Source organism: Scyliorhinus torazame, chromosome 4 (assembly GCF_047496885.1).
Source record: "Scyliorhinus torazame isolate Kashiwa2021f chromosome 4, sScyTor2.1, whole genome shotgun sequence".
NCBI classification, from domain to species: Eukaryota; Metazoa; Chordata; class Chondrichthyes; order Carcharhiniformes; family Scyliorhinidae; genus Scyliorhinus; species Scyliorhinus torazame.
The window spans coordinates 329,292,490-329,307,700 of record NC_092710.1 but is presented as its reverse complement, the minus strand read 5'-3'; the positions used below and the strand labels follow the sequence as shown (position 1 = coordinate 329,307,700).

The 15,211-nt window shown below is 45.8% G+C and overlaps 2 protein-coding genes across 2 annotated transcripts in view; one reads left to right on the top strand and one right to left on the bottom strand.

Annotated features, from left to right (window-relative positions):
* The window catches only part of mrps18a (mitochondrial ribosomal protein S18A), a 164,508-nt gene extending 149,860 nt beyond the window's left edge, over positions 1–14,648 (top strand). Inside the window, exon 6 of the mRNA XM_072500202.1 lies at positions 14,293–14,648. Coding sequence (XP_072356303.1) covers positions 14,293–14,437 — 145 coding nt within the window. The 3' untranslated portion in view covers positions 14,438–14,648. The remainder of the gene's footprint in view (positions 1–14,292) is intronic.
* Positions 14,529–15,211, bottom strand: part of rsph9 (radial spoke head component 9) — a 104,783-nt gene continuing 104,100 nt past the window's right edge. Inside the window, exon 5 of the mRNA XM_072500201.1 lies at positions 14,529–14,859. Coding sequence (XP_072356302.1) covers positions 14,699–14,859 — 161 coding nt within the window. The 3' untranslated portion in view covers positions 14,529–14,698. The remainder of the gene's footprint in view (positions 14,860–15,211) is intronic.

Below are 15,211 nucleotides of genomic sequence, written 5' to 3'. Positions count from 1 at the left end.
TGATCTGGACTTTGGCACGCAGGGCACAATATCAAAATTGGCAGATGACACAAAACTTGAAAGCATTGTGAAATGTGAGGAGAATAGCATAAGACTTCAGGAGGACATGGGCAGGTTGGTGGAGGTGAGCAGACAGGCGGCAGATGAAGTTGAAAGAGGAGAAACGTGAAGTGATTCATTTTGGTAGGAAGAACATGAGGAGACAATAGAAAATAATGGGTACAATTCTAAAGAGGGTGCAGGAGCAGTGGGACCTGGGTGTATAGGTATGTAAGTCATTGAAGGTGACAGGACAGCTGGAGAGAACGGTTAATAGAGAATATAGTGTTAGGCTCTGTTAATAGTAGCAGAGAATCCAAGAGCAAGGCATCATGTTGAACCTGTATAGGACACTAGTTGAGTCTCAGTGGGAGTATTGGGTCCAGTTCTCAATCCCACATTCTAGGAAAGATGTGAATGCATTGGAGAGATTACAGAAAAGATTCACCAGAATTATTCCAGAGATGAGGTAATTCAGTTACGAAGATAGGTCAGAGAAGTTGGGGCCATTTTCCTTGGGAGAAGAGGAAGTTGAAGGGAGATTTGATCGAGCTTTTCAAAATCATGAGGGGTCTGGACAGGGGAGATGGTGAGAAACTCTCCACCGGTGAATGGATTGAGAATTCTATCTGCCCTAACTTTTCTCACTCACGTAGACTTGTCTATCTCCCTTTGTAATGTCCTGTCCTATCTACAGCTGTCTCTCCCAACATGGTGCCATGTGGATGTGCAACAATCTACTGCTTTATCCAAGTTTCTGATGTATACGGTGAACAGCACAGGCTCCAGTAAAATTCCTGGGCAATCGATCGGCAGAGATATCTAGCAAGTCACAAGTAATCACGTAGAGTCGATGTACATTCCTTTAACTGTCTGGAAGGGGAGTTCATGTAAATTTATAATTGTGCTGATGAATTATTCACCTTCCAGGCTAACGGAGGCTTTTGAGGAGTTCAGGGTGGGACAGTTTGCAGGGAATGAGATAGGGCTGTGTGTGGAGATTCCTAGTTTTGGAAGACACTTTTGGGAGTCTTGGCGGGTGAGATGTAAAGAATGGTTGCATTCCTGGAAATGGGCCTGGCCAACTCTATACTGAAATGAATGAATGGGGCAGATGTTCCTGATGCTGTAAATCATTGATCTGTTGAGCGTAGACAGGTGGGAGGTAAATCATTGATCTGTTGAGCGTAGACAGGTGGGAGGTTGAGTTGGTGAAGTTTCTTTCAGTGTCTAACTTTAGTCCAGTGGCCGGCAGCTCTGAAATGCAGCAGTTAGTTGACTGCAAGGGGATTGCCTGTAATCTTATGGCGTACGGTTTATTCAGCACTGCTGTGTGGAGAAGAACCTGACGGAGGAATGGGGAGGAGGTGGATTTGCTTCCTCTACCTCTTTCCCCCCCCCCTCACGTACAAAATCTTCTTTCCCTCCTGACGACGCTGTCGCCTTGTTGAATTACTGCTTCAAGGACACTGATGCGGTTTGCAATCCCAGAATCCCAATTTACATGACCCTGGCATTTCTGGGATTGTAGTAGTGTAATGATACTGTGAGAATAGGTCAAGGGAGCATGGCTTCAAAGTTGGAAACCGCAAATTGAGAAACATTATCAGGAAGTTCTTTGTACAGAATGGCCAACACTGCAAATGCATTTATATGGAGCAAGTATAGCAGCTCGCTGAATTAACCTGCCTCATCTTTCGGTACCTTGTGAAGTTAACCCAAACGCTAAGAATAACCATTTGTTTAAAGCCTATTACATTTCTAACTTTTCCCAATTCTGATGGAAGATCTGAAACGCTAACTCTTTTTCTCGCTCCACAGATGCTGTCAGACTTGCTAAGTCTGGCCCACATTTTCTATTTTTATTTCAGATTTCCAGCACCTGCAGTATTTTGCTTTTGACGTCAGAACCTGTTTTCTCTTCCTGTAATTGTGGTCATTAATAAAGCTCACTTGTTTTCATTTAGTGACCAGAGAGACGCAGCTTTGAAATTTCACTGTTTCCCAAACCGTCCCAGCCATGTGAAATTTAATGATCGATATTGCTTCAGTTCCAATTTTACTCGTAGTTTGCAGTACCAACTGTGCCAGTCCAGGCGTGAGTTGTCTTCAGGCACCAACAGTACCAACCTGTGCTTACCTCAAGCTCGTCTGCCATGAGCATGCACTGTAAAATGGGCCTCACAGCACCAGGGACCCGGGTTCAATTCCAGCTTTGGGGTCACTGTCTGTGTGGAGTTTGTACATTCTCCTCCTGTCTCCGTGGGTTTCCTCCTGGTGCTCCGGTTTCCTCCCACAGTTAGTGATCAACAGTAGGAGCGCTAACTCTTTTTTTCCCTTCATTTCCACAAGAATAATGCTGATTTTCGTGTCACAGCTGCTGGCTTTTCTAAAATGTGCAAGTTGGCGCAGTTTTACCAGTAGATTCTGTGGCAGGTCATAGATGCTGCACAGCAGAGGGCCAATCGGCCCATCGTACCTGTACTGGCAAGTGGAAAAGTGTTTCACGCTAGTCATTTTTAGGGTTCCTCCATGAAACTCTATTGCTGTCCATTCAGAAAGACCGTTTGACTCCGACATGCAGGGGTAGAGTCAGGAACTGATGTGTGAACATGGACTTTCCATCAACTAGCTCGCAGCTGGAAGATACCTTCCAGGATACTTGCTCACTCCCCTCCTCGCTCTTTCTCCCATCTCTGCATGATGTATTAGCTTTGAAACACAGCCTGGTCCTGTCGTTTGGGACAGTGGTTGATAGAAATACGTCAGCAGCCACTGAAAGTGTGAACCCTATAGCACAAAGAAAGGAAGCTAAATGTTTTGCTGTCTTAAACACATTTTTGTAGCGTGCTCTCGGCTGTTACTTAAGCACTCACCCTGCACTTTTCCTGTTTGACGTCAAGGTCCTCTCGTATGCACCACAGACCGAAGCAGACTCCGAATGCTTGACATTCTTTGCAGCTGGAGCAGTATGGAGCTTAAAAGCCACGAGCGACTCGAATTCAAATCACTGACCCAACCATTTTGCACAGTTGGAAGTAGAAACAAATGACGTGAATTAGTATGTCAGCAACTAGTGGCAATGACTGCCCTTTGTTTTGCCGAAGTACAGCTGCATTTGCCAATTTCAGGCTTGCATTTCCTCTGTACACGATGGATACAAACTGTATTCATAGAATTTACGGTGCAGAAGGAGGTCATTCGGCCCATCGAGTCTGCACCGGCCCTTGGAAAGAGCACCCTACTTAAGCCGACATCTCCACCCTATCCCGTAACCTACTAAACCCACCTAGCAGTTTTTGGGACACCAATGGCAATTTAGCAAGCCCAATCCACCTAACCTGCACATCTTTGGACTGTGGGAGGAAACCGGAGCACCCGGAAGAAACCCACGCAGACACGGGGAGAATGTCCAGACTCCGCACAGACAGTGACCCAAGCCAGTAATTGAACCTGGGACCCTGGAGCTGTGAAGCAACAGTGCTAACCACTGTGCTACCGTGCTGCCCTGTATATTCAATGTTCTTCCAGTGCTGGCTTAGTGGGTGTTCTCTGCCTCTTAACAACTCAAATTAAAAATTCCCGTTCTCAGGTTCCTATCTTGCCATGACCCAATCCCATCCTATCTCTGTTAACCTCCTCCAGCCTGCAACCATCCACAAACTCTGCAATTCTGGCCTCTTATCCAACTCTTAACTTTCTTCGCTGCTCCTTTACCAAGGCTCTGAAGCCCAGGAATTCTGCTCCTGGACATCATGCCCTCTCTCACATCCTTTATGTTTTTGAAAACCCACCTCTTGGTTTGGTCCCCTCGTTATGTGGCTTGTGGCGCAGGGAGAGGCCACTCGGCCATCGTGTCTGCACAGGCTGAGAAACGGGGCACCCAGCCTCCTCACACTTTCCAGCATATGATCTGGAATCCTGCAGGTTACAGCACTTGAGGTGTAAATCCTTTAAAATGGGTTGAGGGTTCCTGTCTCTACTGCCCTTTCAGGCAGTGGGTTTCGGAGCCCCACAACCTTCTGTGTGAAAAAGCTTTCCTCGCCTCCCCTCTAATCCTGCTACCAAACGCTTTAAATCTATGCTCCCCAGTCACTGACCCCTCTGCTAAAGTAAACAGGCCCTTCCCACCCACTCTATCCAGGCCCCTGACAATTCTGTACATCTCAATCAGATCTCCCTTCGGCCTCCTCTGTCGCATGGAGAACAACCCCAGCCTATCCAATCTTCCCTCAAAGCTGCAATTTTCCAGTCCTGGCAAGACCCTGGTAAATCTCCCCCGAACAGTCTCTCGTGCAATTAGATCCTTTCTGTAATAAGGGGACACAGCACTCAGATCGTGACCTAACTAATGTTTCTATCGTTCCAGCATCACTTCCCTGCACTTATATTCTGTGCCTCGGCTAATAACGAAAAGGATTCCATGTGTCTTCTTAACTACCTTAATGACCTATCCTGCTACCTACAGCGATCTGTGACATTCACTCCAAAGTTCCTCACTTTCACCACACCCCTCGTATCCTCCATTTACTGAAAAATGAAAATCGCTTATTGTCACAAGTAGGCTTCAAATGAAGTTACTGTGAAAAGCCCCTAGTCGCCACATTCCGGCGCCTGTTCGGGGAGGCTGGTACAGGAATTGAACCGTGCTGCTGGCCTGCCTTGGTCTGCTTTAAAAGCCAGCGATTTAGCCCTGTGCTAAACCAGCCCCTCTGGTTAAAGGACTGTGCGGTCCTTTGCCTCATTTTACCTCGCATTGAATTCCATCTGCCACTTTCTGGCCACCTGATCAGTCAGGTTATTTTTTATGTTTGATGATCGCTTCTGTGAAGCCCCTTGGGCTGTTTTCACTTTGGTAAAGGCGGTATATAAACGCACGTTGTTGCTGAGCCAGAAGATGATGAGTTAAAACACCACAGTAGGACTTGCCCATAACTGGGGCTGGCAGTTTGGTGCAATACCAGGGGAGCATTGAATGGCCCAAGGAATGTGTCCAACAAAACACTAAAATGAGGCTCTGCTTGTTCAGGATATAAAAGAGCCAATGACTAACATCACGATTGATTTTAACATCTGGGTACCAAAGTCTCTGATTTCCAGTAACCCCATTGAGTAAAGCGAGCAGCCAATGTGGAATTGCAGGTCCAACCTGCACTGTGCTAACTGGTGTCCCATGGGCCAGTAATAGGGACACTTATGTTTAATCTTTACGCACCTAGGTTAGGGAGGACAGATATTAACCAGGTCCTATTGCTGATTACCACTGATGCCCCCTCACTGCAATAGGCATATTGGGAGTGGAGGGCAGGATCAGACTCCATTGATGCCATACCCATCACAGCCACATAACCTGTTGGCACTCTGCATTATAAATGATACCTGGGGGCCGGTTAGCTCAGTTGACTGGATGTGTGGAGACGCCAACAGCATGGGTTCAGTTCCTGTACCGGCTGTGGTTACCCACAGAGGCCCCGCCTTCTCATCGGGGGCTATGGCGACTTTCATAAATGATGCGGATAAGAGCCAGAGTATGGCGGTGCCTCCTCCGAATCCATTGACTTTGGGAGATGGCGAAAACAAAGGCGTCTCTGGCAACACCTCTCAAACCCATGACCTCTGCCACCTAGAACACGTGGACAGAAGGTGCATGGGAATACTCCTGTCTCCCCGTTCCCCTCCAAGTCACACTCCATCTTGGACTTGGACGTGTATCATCATTGCTTCATTGTTACTAGATCAAAATCTTGGAGCTCCTTATCTTCGTACTGTGCGAGCACTTCATAACACACGGGCAGCAATGGTTCCTTTGTCACACAGGCAACAGTGGATCAAGAAGACAGCTCACTACCATCTTCTCAAGGGCTCTTGCGCAGTGCTTCCCAAACTTGCTTCTGCTGTGACCCCATTCTAATGGTGCAACCCCAGAGTGAAGATTGGGGCGGGTTGGAGATATGGGGGGGGTAGAGTTGTTGAGCTGAGTGGGGGTCTAGACAGTTGGGATACAGGCACAATAATTAGTAAGCCACCTACCATTTTGCAGGCATGTTGGTGTCAGAACTCACTGGATTTGGCCACACCCACAGGCAAAAATAATGCTCATTGAAAGGGGCCCCGAGACCGATCTTAGCGCTGTTCAGTTTCCGCCCCACGTGCTAACTCCGAGTTTGCTGAAGCTCATACCGTCGCAACCCATGGCTTGGGAACCCCTGAATTGGAGAATGGGCAACAAATATGCCGCCCTTGCTCGTGACTTCCACGTCATTCAAGAATGATTTTTGTTTTGGAAGAAAATCTCGAACTTTCTGTTTGAAATGAATGGGGAGAGAAGGTTTGGGATTAGACAGGATTTAAGTGCCAAGCCTAGCCAGAATCTGTTTAAGAACAACAACATTCAACGAAGTGGAAAGGTTGCAAATGATTTGAAAAAGTGTTTTCCAGTACATTTAATACTGCGACTAAACATACCATTATCTCATTTTGGGAAAATGGCTGTTGAGTTTTTATAATGTTGCGGGGGAAAAGGAAAATGCAAAGTTGTTTATTTTTCTATGAAGTTTCTCTTCCTTCAGTACAACCTCAAACTGCTTTCAGCAGCTTCCGCCTCTTGGTAAGGGGGAAAAGGACCATTCAGTGGCCTGGGGGAATGTCTCTGTTAATTCTCTCTGGAGCACCATAACAAATCAGTTCCATTAAAAAAAAAAAGAGTTCAAACCCTCCCTTATCAGCCATTTAACGTATTATTCCCTCAGTGCCCGCAACTCCATGTGCTACTTTCAGGTCAAACACAGTTGCCTTGCTTGGTGTAGGACGGAAAGACAAATAGGAAAGAGAAAACTGGTAACTTTGCACAGTGGGTTTGTGTGTCTCTGTCATAACCTGCCAATCTGCAAGGGATGCTGATACTGATAAATGGAACACTTTCCCATCACCGTTAAGTGTTCTGAGTAACGCAGTCAACTGGGGGGGGGGGGGGGGGGGGGAGACCTCCTCTGTCCCTGTAATGTGCTTAGCCCCAACTCTGAAAGAGCCTCATTCTACTGCCCCAGTGTGATCCTTCCCTTTCTCACATCAGCCACTTGTTAGTGTTTGTTGGCCCAGTCGCATGACTGAACTGGTCGTTTACAGTCTTTTGTGTCGCACTGGCAGTAAAGAGGGATGCCTTTCACCCCATTGGCTTGCGCAAGGTGTTTAATCCAGGTCCTGAAACTGAAATGTAGTGGTGAAGTTTCACTGTTGTTATGGGCCAGGGTTTAGAGAACCCCAAAGTGTATCATGGCGATCACCTGACCCACAACTTTTAATAGATTGTGGTATGGGGAGCACACGGCCCACTCTACAGGTATGGTACAGCAGAAATGGAAAAGTATTTTTTCAAGCAAAACAATGTTTATTCTATGCACTCAAGTTAACCTTTTTAAAACATACAGTGAACATCTTAGCAACCATTAATTCAAATACAACCCCCAAAGAATACAACATTAAGTAATGCTTAATAACTTCCCAAACAACATCCAGAAGACAGAAGAAACGCCTTTCAACAGAAGCACGTTAGGTTAAAGTCATTACTGTTCTTAGGTTTAAGTCACCTGGATCGATTTACAGTCTTTAGATTGCAGAGAGATTCATACACCTTCTGGCTGTGACTGCAGCTATCCAGATCTGAAAATGAAACTAAAACACACCCTGCAGCCTGCTCAAAAACAAAAGTAAAAAGCTGATAGGACAGCCCAGCTCCACCCACACTCTGACATCACTGCAGTAATATGAGCAGCCAAACATTTCTTAAAGCGACATTCTCATGACACTGTCCACTCCCACCCTCACTGAGATGAAGTAAAGGAACGGTTCTCAAACTGGGATCTGTAGAGGCTTGACAGGGCTCAGTGGAATGTGGTTGCCACACAGCCCAGCGAGGCTGGCTACCTCACCGAGGGGGCAAGCGCACCTGGCAGAGTACTGCGCAATGTGCAGACCACAATATATCAAAGTAAATATCTAAGTAACTATTGAATTTCTGGAAACAAGGGCAGCACGGTAGCATTGTGGATAGCACAATTGCTTCACAGCTCCAGGGTCCCAGGTTCGATTCCGGCTTGGGTCACTGTCTGTGTGGAGTCTGCACATCCTCCCTGTGTGTGCGTGGGTTTCCTCCGGGTGCTCCGGTTTCCTCCCACAGTCCAAAGATGTGCAGGTTAGGTGGATTGGCCATGATAAATGCCCTTAGCGTCCAAAATTGCCCTTAGTGTTGGGTGGGGTTATGGGGATAGGGTGGCGGTGTGGACCTTGGGTAGGGTGCTCTTTCCAAGAGCCGGTGCAGATTCGATGGGCCGAATGGCCTCCTTCTGCACTGTAAATTCTTATGAAATACCCATTGCAGGCATCACTTTTATAATAATAATCTTTATTGTCACAAGTAGGCTTACATTAACGCTGCAATGAAGTTATTGTGAAAAGCCCCTAGTCACCACATTCCGGCACCTGTTCGGGTACACAGAGGGCAAATTCAGAATGTCCAAATGACCTAACAGCACATCCTTCGAGACTTGTGGGAGGAAACCCACGCAGACACAGGGAGAACGTGCAGACTCCGCACAGACAGTGACCCAAGCCGGGAATCGAACCTGGGACCCCGGTGCTGTGGAGCATCTGTGCTAACCATTGTGCTAATGTGCTACCCATAACTACAAACCTAATTCCATTTGCCAGCACTTGGTCCATAGCCTTGAATGTTATGAGCCAAGTGCTCATCCAGGTGCTCATTCCACAAACTATTTTCAGGTGTCTAAAAATCAAACTGCAGAGCCCATCAATACATTTTGTTATTTATAAAAACAGAAAATGCCGGGGGGAAACTCAGTAGGTCTGACTGACAGCACCTGTGGAGAGGAAAACAAAGTTAATGTTTCGGAGTCCTGAAGAAGAAGCATATTGGTCTCTAAATGTTTCTCTCTTCACACATGCTGCCAGACCTGATTTGTTCCAGCACTTTCCGTTTTATATTTAAGATTTACGGAGATGTTGCACAGACTGGAGAATTTTAGTTGTGAGGAATTGGAGAGGCCAGGGTTGTTTTCTTTCGAACCGAGGAGTCTGAAGCGAGACCTGAAATGTGCACAATTATGAGGTACGGAAGATAAAGTGGATAGGAGGACCCTATTCCCCTTAGTTAAGGAGTCCTCGACCAGTGGATGCAGATGTAGGGTGAGAGGTTGTTTAGAGGGAATTTAAGAAGGATTTTTTTGGTGGTGGGGTGCCTGAAAGAGTTTGAAACCTTGTAACATTCCAGAAGTACTTGGACATGCATTGCAATGCCTGAATCTACAAGGCCACAGACTAAGAGCTTGAAAGTGGGGTTGGGTTGGATGGTTACTTGTCGATTGCTGCAGATACAATGGCCTCCTTCCACACTGTATATGTCTAGGATTTCCTTCTGTGGTTTCTTTGGAGGCGACAGGGCACAAAGAACAAAACAAAGAACAATACAGTGCAGGAACGAACAGGCCCTTCGGCCCTCCAAGCCTGTACTAGTCATGATAACAACCTTTGCCAAAACTTTCAGCACTTTTTGCCGTATCCCTCTATATCCATCCTATCCCTGTGTTTGTCAAGGTGCCCTTTGAACGTGGTTAATGTATCTGCTTCCACAACCTCCCTGGCAACGCGTTCCACTCCCCATCCTCTGTGCAAAAAGCCTGCCTCGCACATCTCCTCTAAACCTCGCCATGGACCTTAAACCTATGCCCCCTGGTGACTGACCCCTCCACCCTGGGAAAGAGTGCCTCCCCATCCACTCTATCCATGCTCGTCATAACCTTGTCAACCTTTATCAGGTCACCCCTCAACCTCCGTCTTTCTAAAACACGTTGAGGAGGCTGTCGAAAAAAGTATCAGAGTCTTGGTTTTTTAAAACAGGCAGAAAATAAAAGTTATACCTGGCCTTTATGAATTAGGCTGCACACTTTGGGAAGAATTGCCCAGACCTTGAAGGGGATGCAGAGAATTAATTGGAATGGTGCCAGGGATGAGGGACATTAGTTATATAAAGAGACTGGAAAGGCTGTTTTTCTTCTCCTGAGTAAGGTTGGAGGTACAGGTATTTGGATTTATGAGTGGTTTTGATGGAGTAAGTCTGCTTCCAGTGATAGTAAAGATGGTCACCTGAGGACAAGGGTTGAAGATTGTAGTCAATGAAAACCCAGGGAGGAAATGAGAAATAGTTTGACCCAGCGAATTGTTCAGACTTGAAATCCACTCGCTGCAGAAAGGGTGGTGGAAGCAGATCAAATCATTTCCAAAAGGGAATTGGACAAATGCTTGAAAAGGCAGAATTTGCGGACCATCAGAAAAGTGCTGGGATGTTGGATTAATTAGACAACTCCTTCAAAGAGCTGGCACAGACAGGATAGGCCGAATGGCCTTCTGGCCTGTATCATTCTGGGGTTCTAATATAACTTAGCAGGATCTGGAGGAATTTGTATAGATTTAGACTGAGCCTACAATGTGGGGAAGGGTTAGACGGACTAGGAATTTAGCAAAGCACGAATGAAGATGTTGAAGTGTTCACATGAAAAATACCTCGCTGATGCAATTACAGGCTGCTCACTTCCAGCTTTGGGTCATGCTTGGAGAGATCAATTTGAATCATACAACATTAGGGGGAATTAGTATTCATTGTCAGGGATGCCATTTAAGTCTGCTGAGAATGTTTCTTTTTTCATCCACAAATGCAGATGTTCTTCCATCAGCCATTGAACCCAATTTATTAAATTTGCAGTGACTGGTGCTTTGTGCGTGAGAAAGGATGCAATTAAATGACATCCTGGTTAGCAATGACGCAGACTCCTTCCTCAATATGGAGTCAGCTCATTGAAGTCTTGTCCCGTGTTATTGGGCCTATTTTGTGAGATTAATAATTGGAATCAGAAACATTTAACAGGCCAAGGGCCCAAAGACCCAGGGTCAGATACGCAGAAAGCGATATAGGTTTTTGAGATTTCATGAGGTAGTCTGGGGATGCTTTAATTATGGATATTAGAGACTGTGCATTCCAGCTCTGGGCATTTGCACAACTAAATCCTGTTTCTTTATCCTGTTAGCAGACGTTTATACCACAAAGTCTAGGAGTCTGCCCCCAGGGTAACAGAGGAGGATTGATTTGGTGAGGCATTAAGACCCAGTTTACAGAGTCCCAACAAGACCAGAACTGTACAAAAGCACTCTTGGTGTTCATGTTACAGATCTGACCGCTTATGTCGATGAAATCCTGCCCAGGCACATGACCTAACTGTTCGCGACTTTTAAAAATAAAGACTTGCCTTCACACGGCGATTAACACACCAGTCGATGTCTTGAACTGCAGCGATATTTCCAGCATGTTGACTTGTTGTGTGGGCCGTACTTGCAAGGCAAGATTCCACGCACACCAATTGGATAAATAACCAAATCAAACACTGCCAATGGATTTTACAAAATTCTTTCATGGGACACCGAGCGTTGTTGGCTCGGCCAGCAATTTTATTCCCCCATTCCCACTTGCCCATGAGAAGGTGCGAGTGAGTAACCTTCTCGGACTGCTGCAGTCCATGTGGTGTAGGGTAGAAGGCAGCAACTGCTTGCATTTTCATAGAGTCTTTAAACAGAATGAGACATCTCATGGTGCTTTACACAAGCCTGTTTTCGGACCAGTGAGAGGCAGGTTTTAGGGAGGAGAGGCAGACGTTTCGGCCTCTATAATATGGCTTGAATTTTATGATTTGAAGTGGGTGTGGTTGGGTCTTCCACTGGATTGATTGATTGATTTATTGTCACATGTACCGAAGTAAGTGAAAAGTATTTTTCTGCGGCCAAGGGAACATACACAGTACGTACATAGCAGACAAAAAGAATAATCGACAGAGTACATTGACAAATGGTACATCAACAAATCGTGATTGGTTACAATGCAGAACAAGGGCCAAACAAAACAAATACATGAGCAAGAGCAACATAGAGCATCGTGAATAGTGTTCTTATAGGGAAGAGATCAGTCCGAGGGCGAGTCGTTGAGTCTAGTAGCTGTGGGGAGTTCCTATGTCTGGATGTGCGGGTCTTCAGACTTCTGTATCTTCTGCCAGAGGGAAAGCCTGGGTGGGAGGGGTCTCTGACAATGCTGTCTGCCTTTCTGAGGCAGCAGGTGTATACAGAATCAATGGGAGGGTGGCAAGCTTGTGTGATGCGTTGGGCTAAGTTCACCACACTCTGCATTTTCTTGCAATCTTGGGCCGAGCAGTTGCCATACCAGGCTGTGATGCAGCCGGTTAGGATGCTCTCTATGGCACATCTGTAGACGTTTGTGAGAGTCGATGCAGACATGCCGAATTGCTTTAGCTTCCTTGGGAAGTAGAGACGTTGTTGGGCTTTCTTGACTGTTGCATCAATGTGAGTTGACCAAGTCAGACTGTTGGTGATGGTGACCCCCAGGAACTTGAAGCTATCGACCATCTCCACTTCGGAGCCATTGACGTAGACGGTGGGGGGGGGGGGTTGATCTCCACTTCGGAGCCATTGATGTAGATGGCGGTGGACGGGGTGTCGTGCCGCGCTTCCTGAAGTCGATGATCAGTGTTCCTTGTCTTTCTGACATTTAGAGAGAGGTTGTTAACCTGGAGTAGGGTTTGACTCGGGCAGGAGTGCTATCAGCTGAGTTTAGATAATTTCAGTCTCATTTATTCAAGCAGACAGCAGCTGGTTGCAAGAGGAACATGTCTTAACATGAAGAACATCATTAACATTGTAGACAGAGATATTTTTGTGTTTTTAAGTAAATTGCAGCAGTTATTATTGACATGTGATATATTGTTCCCCTCTCTTTGCAGTATTAGACTAGTTACGTCAAGCATTGGCTAAGTGTATTAAAAACACTTTATTGCAGACTCGGGGAATTAACCAGCTGCTGTCTTGTTATTCTTGACACTTAAAATCTTTCATAAGCCGCATTAATGAATCCTAAAGGTTACCCACTTGTTAAAAAAGGAAGTTATTTTCACAGCAGTTATTAATGACTCATTTCACTGTGATACGGAAGGTATATTGAAAAACAGTCATTAATGACTGCAGTGTATGGTGACACTGCGTAACTTGTTGATTTATCAGCCATTCAAACATATATCGCCTGGTACTCCATAAAATTCTTGGGATAGCTGTCTCCTGCTGCCTCAATTGGTCACCTGACCTGGAATGGTCATGCTTTGTCCTTCCTGGTTGCCCTCGTCAGCAGCAGCAATTGCGGCAATAAATTTGGCCTTGTTTCCTTTGATTAGTGGGGAAGGACATATATCAGCGTTCTGTTCTTGCTCACTCTCGTGTGTGAACATAACCTGAGGACATGGTTGGACCTGACTGTACCTCCATTCCCAACTGGCCACATAGCTGGCTGGCTTTTAATTCTTAATTAACTTTTTATGTCCTTGCGTCATGGGCGGCACGATGCCACACTGGTTAGCACTGCTGGGGGTTATCACAGCACTGGGGGCTATCACAGTGCTGGGGGCCTGGGTTCAATTCTAGCCTTGGGTGACTGTCTGTGCGGAGTTTGCAGTTTCTCCCCGTGTGTGTGTGGGTTTCCTCCGGGTGCTCCGGTTCCCTCCCACAGTCCAAAGATGTGCAGGTTGGGTGGATTGGTCACACTAAATTTGCTTCTTAGTGCCCGGGTTCTGTGTTCGGGATTACGGGGAAAGGACAGGGGAATGATCTCAGGTAGGGTGCTCTTTCAGAGGGTCAGGTTCTTTCAGATGGGCCAAATGGCCTCCTTCTGCACTGTAGGGATTCTATGATTGTATTCCATGTCATTGTTCCTCACTGTTTTCCAGTCCCAGAGGTGGCAGGCGGCCCCACACACAAGCACCTCAATGGAACACTGGTTATTCATCTGTTAGTTTTGGCCACAAGTGGCAATAAGCTTTAGTCATTTACCACCAAATGCTGTCCTGGCTGAGAGGAGCTAACACGGCATGGATTCTAAACCAAACCTGGTCTCTGCACCGCTCAGCAGCCACTCGTTTGTAAACTTGCTGAGTTGTCTTGGTAACTCTTAAGTTGCTGACGTAACCATAAAATGTGCGTTTATCCATAACTGTTGGTTGTAATGTGCACTCTCTGTAAATGTCACACTTCTAAAAGCATCACACTTCACCGTATTCAGTCTCACCCTGAGCAACACAATGATACTTCTGCAAGTATAAATGTTAAAACTCACTTGTGTTTTTTTTTACATAGATACCTCACTCGATGGTCAATTGACACAGTGAAGCCGATCTGGAAGAAAGGCCTCAAGTGGTGTAAGGTTCGCATGCCTGTGGGAGACCCAATACTGAAGAATAATATTGTCTACGGGAAAAAACCCTGTTACCTCAAACACTGAAAAGGACAATGGTGTGGGCTGACTGATTGAAGTCCCAAAATACTTCTGCACATTTGATAAACGACCAAATCATTTACAACACACGGAGGGGTTTTTGAATAACATTTATTAAAATATGGTGATATTTCATTAATTGCTTGAAATGTTTATGTAATTAATACAGCAAGTGTAATTTGAAATAAATCAATTAAAATGAGAGGGGTGACTTGGATTCGTTTCATTGAGTTTTCATTTCATTGCGTTTTGGGATTGATTGGAGTATCATATCATGAATGGAAAGTCTATGTTCCTCTCGCCCATCCCCAAGTAGATGTAGCCATGCTGGGAAGTCTCTGGCACATGGAAGAAAGTGAAGCCGATCCACAGGAGGCTTCGAAGAATTACCAACTTGCTCCCCTTCTCATATTGCAGACTCCAGAACACTGCAAAGCCAAGGACACACAACGTTTGTTAATCTCCTGTCTAGTCAGAGATTAGTCTTTCCTGATGCCTTGTCCTGAACCAAAGTGTCAGCAACTCGAAGGGAAAAGGCACCATAATTAGTACAAAGCAACAGAAGTAAAAATCGAAGCAATCAAAAATACACAATTCAGTAGGACTGTGTCAATACACATTCTTCAGGTAATACTGGGCTGTGGCTGACTCCTACAGTGCTCCTTCCAGAACCAAATACTTTGAGGTGTTTTACAGGAGAAGATCGTTCAAAAAAGGAGAAGACCAATGTTCAGGAAAGATGGGAAGGAAAGAAAGGGGAATAGGTGGCTATAATGGGCA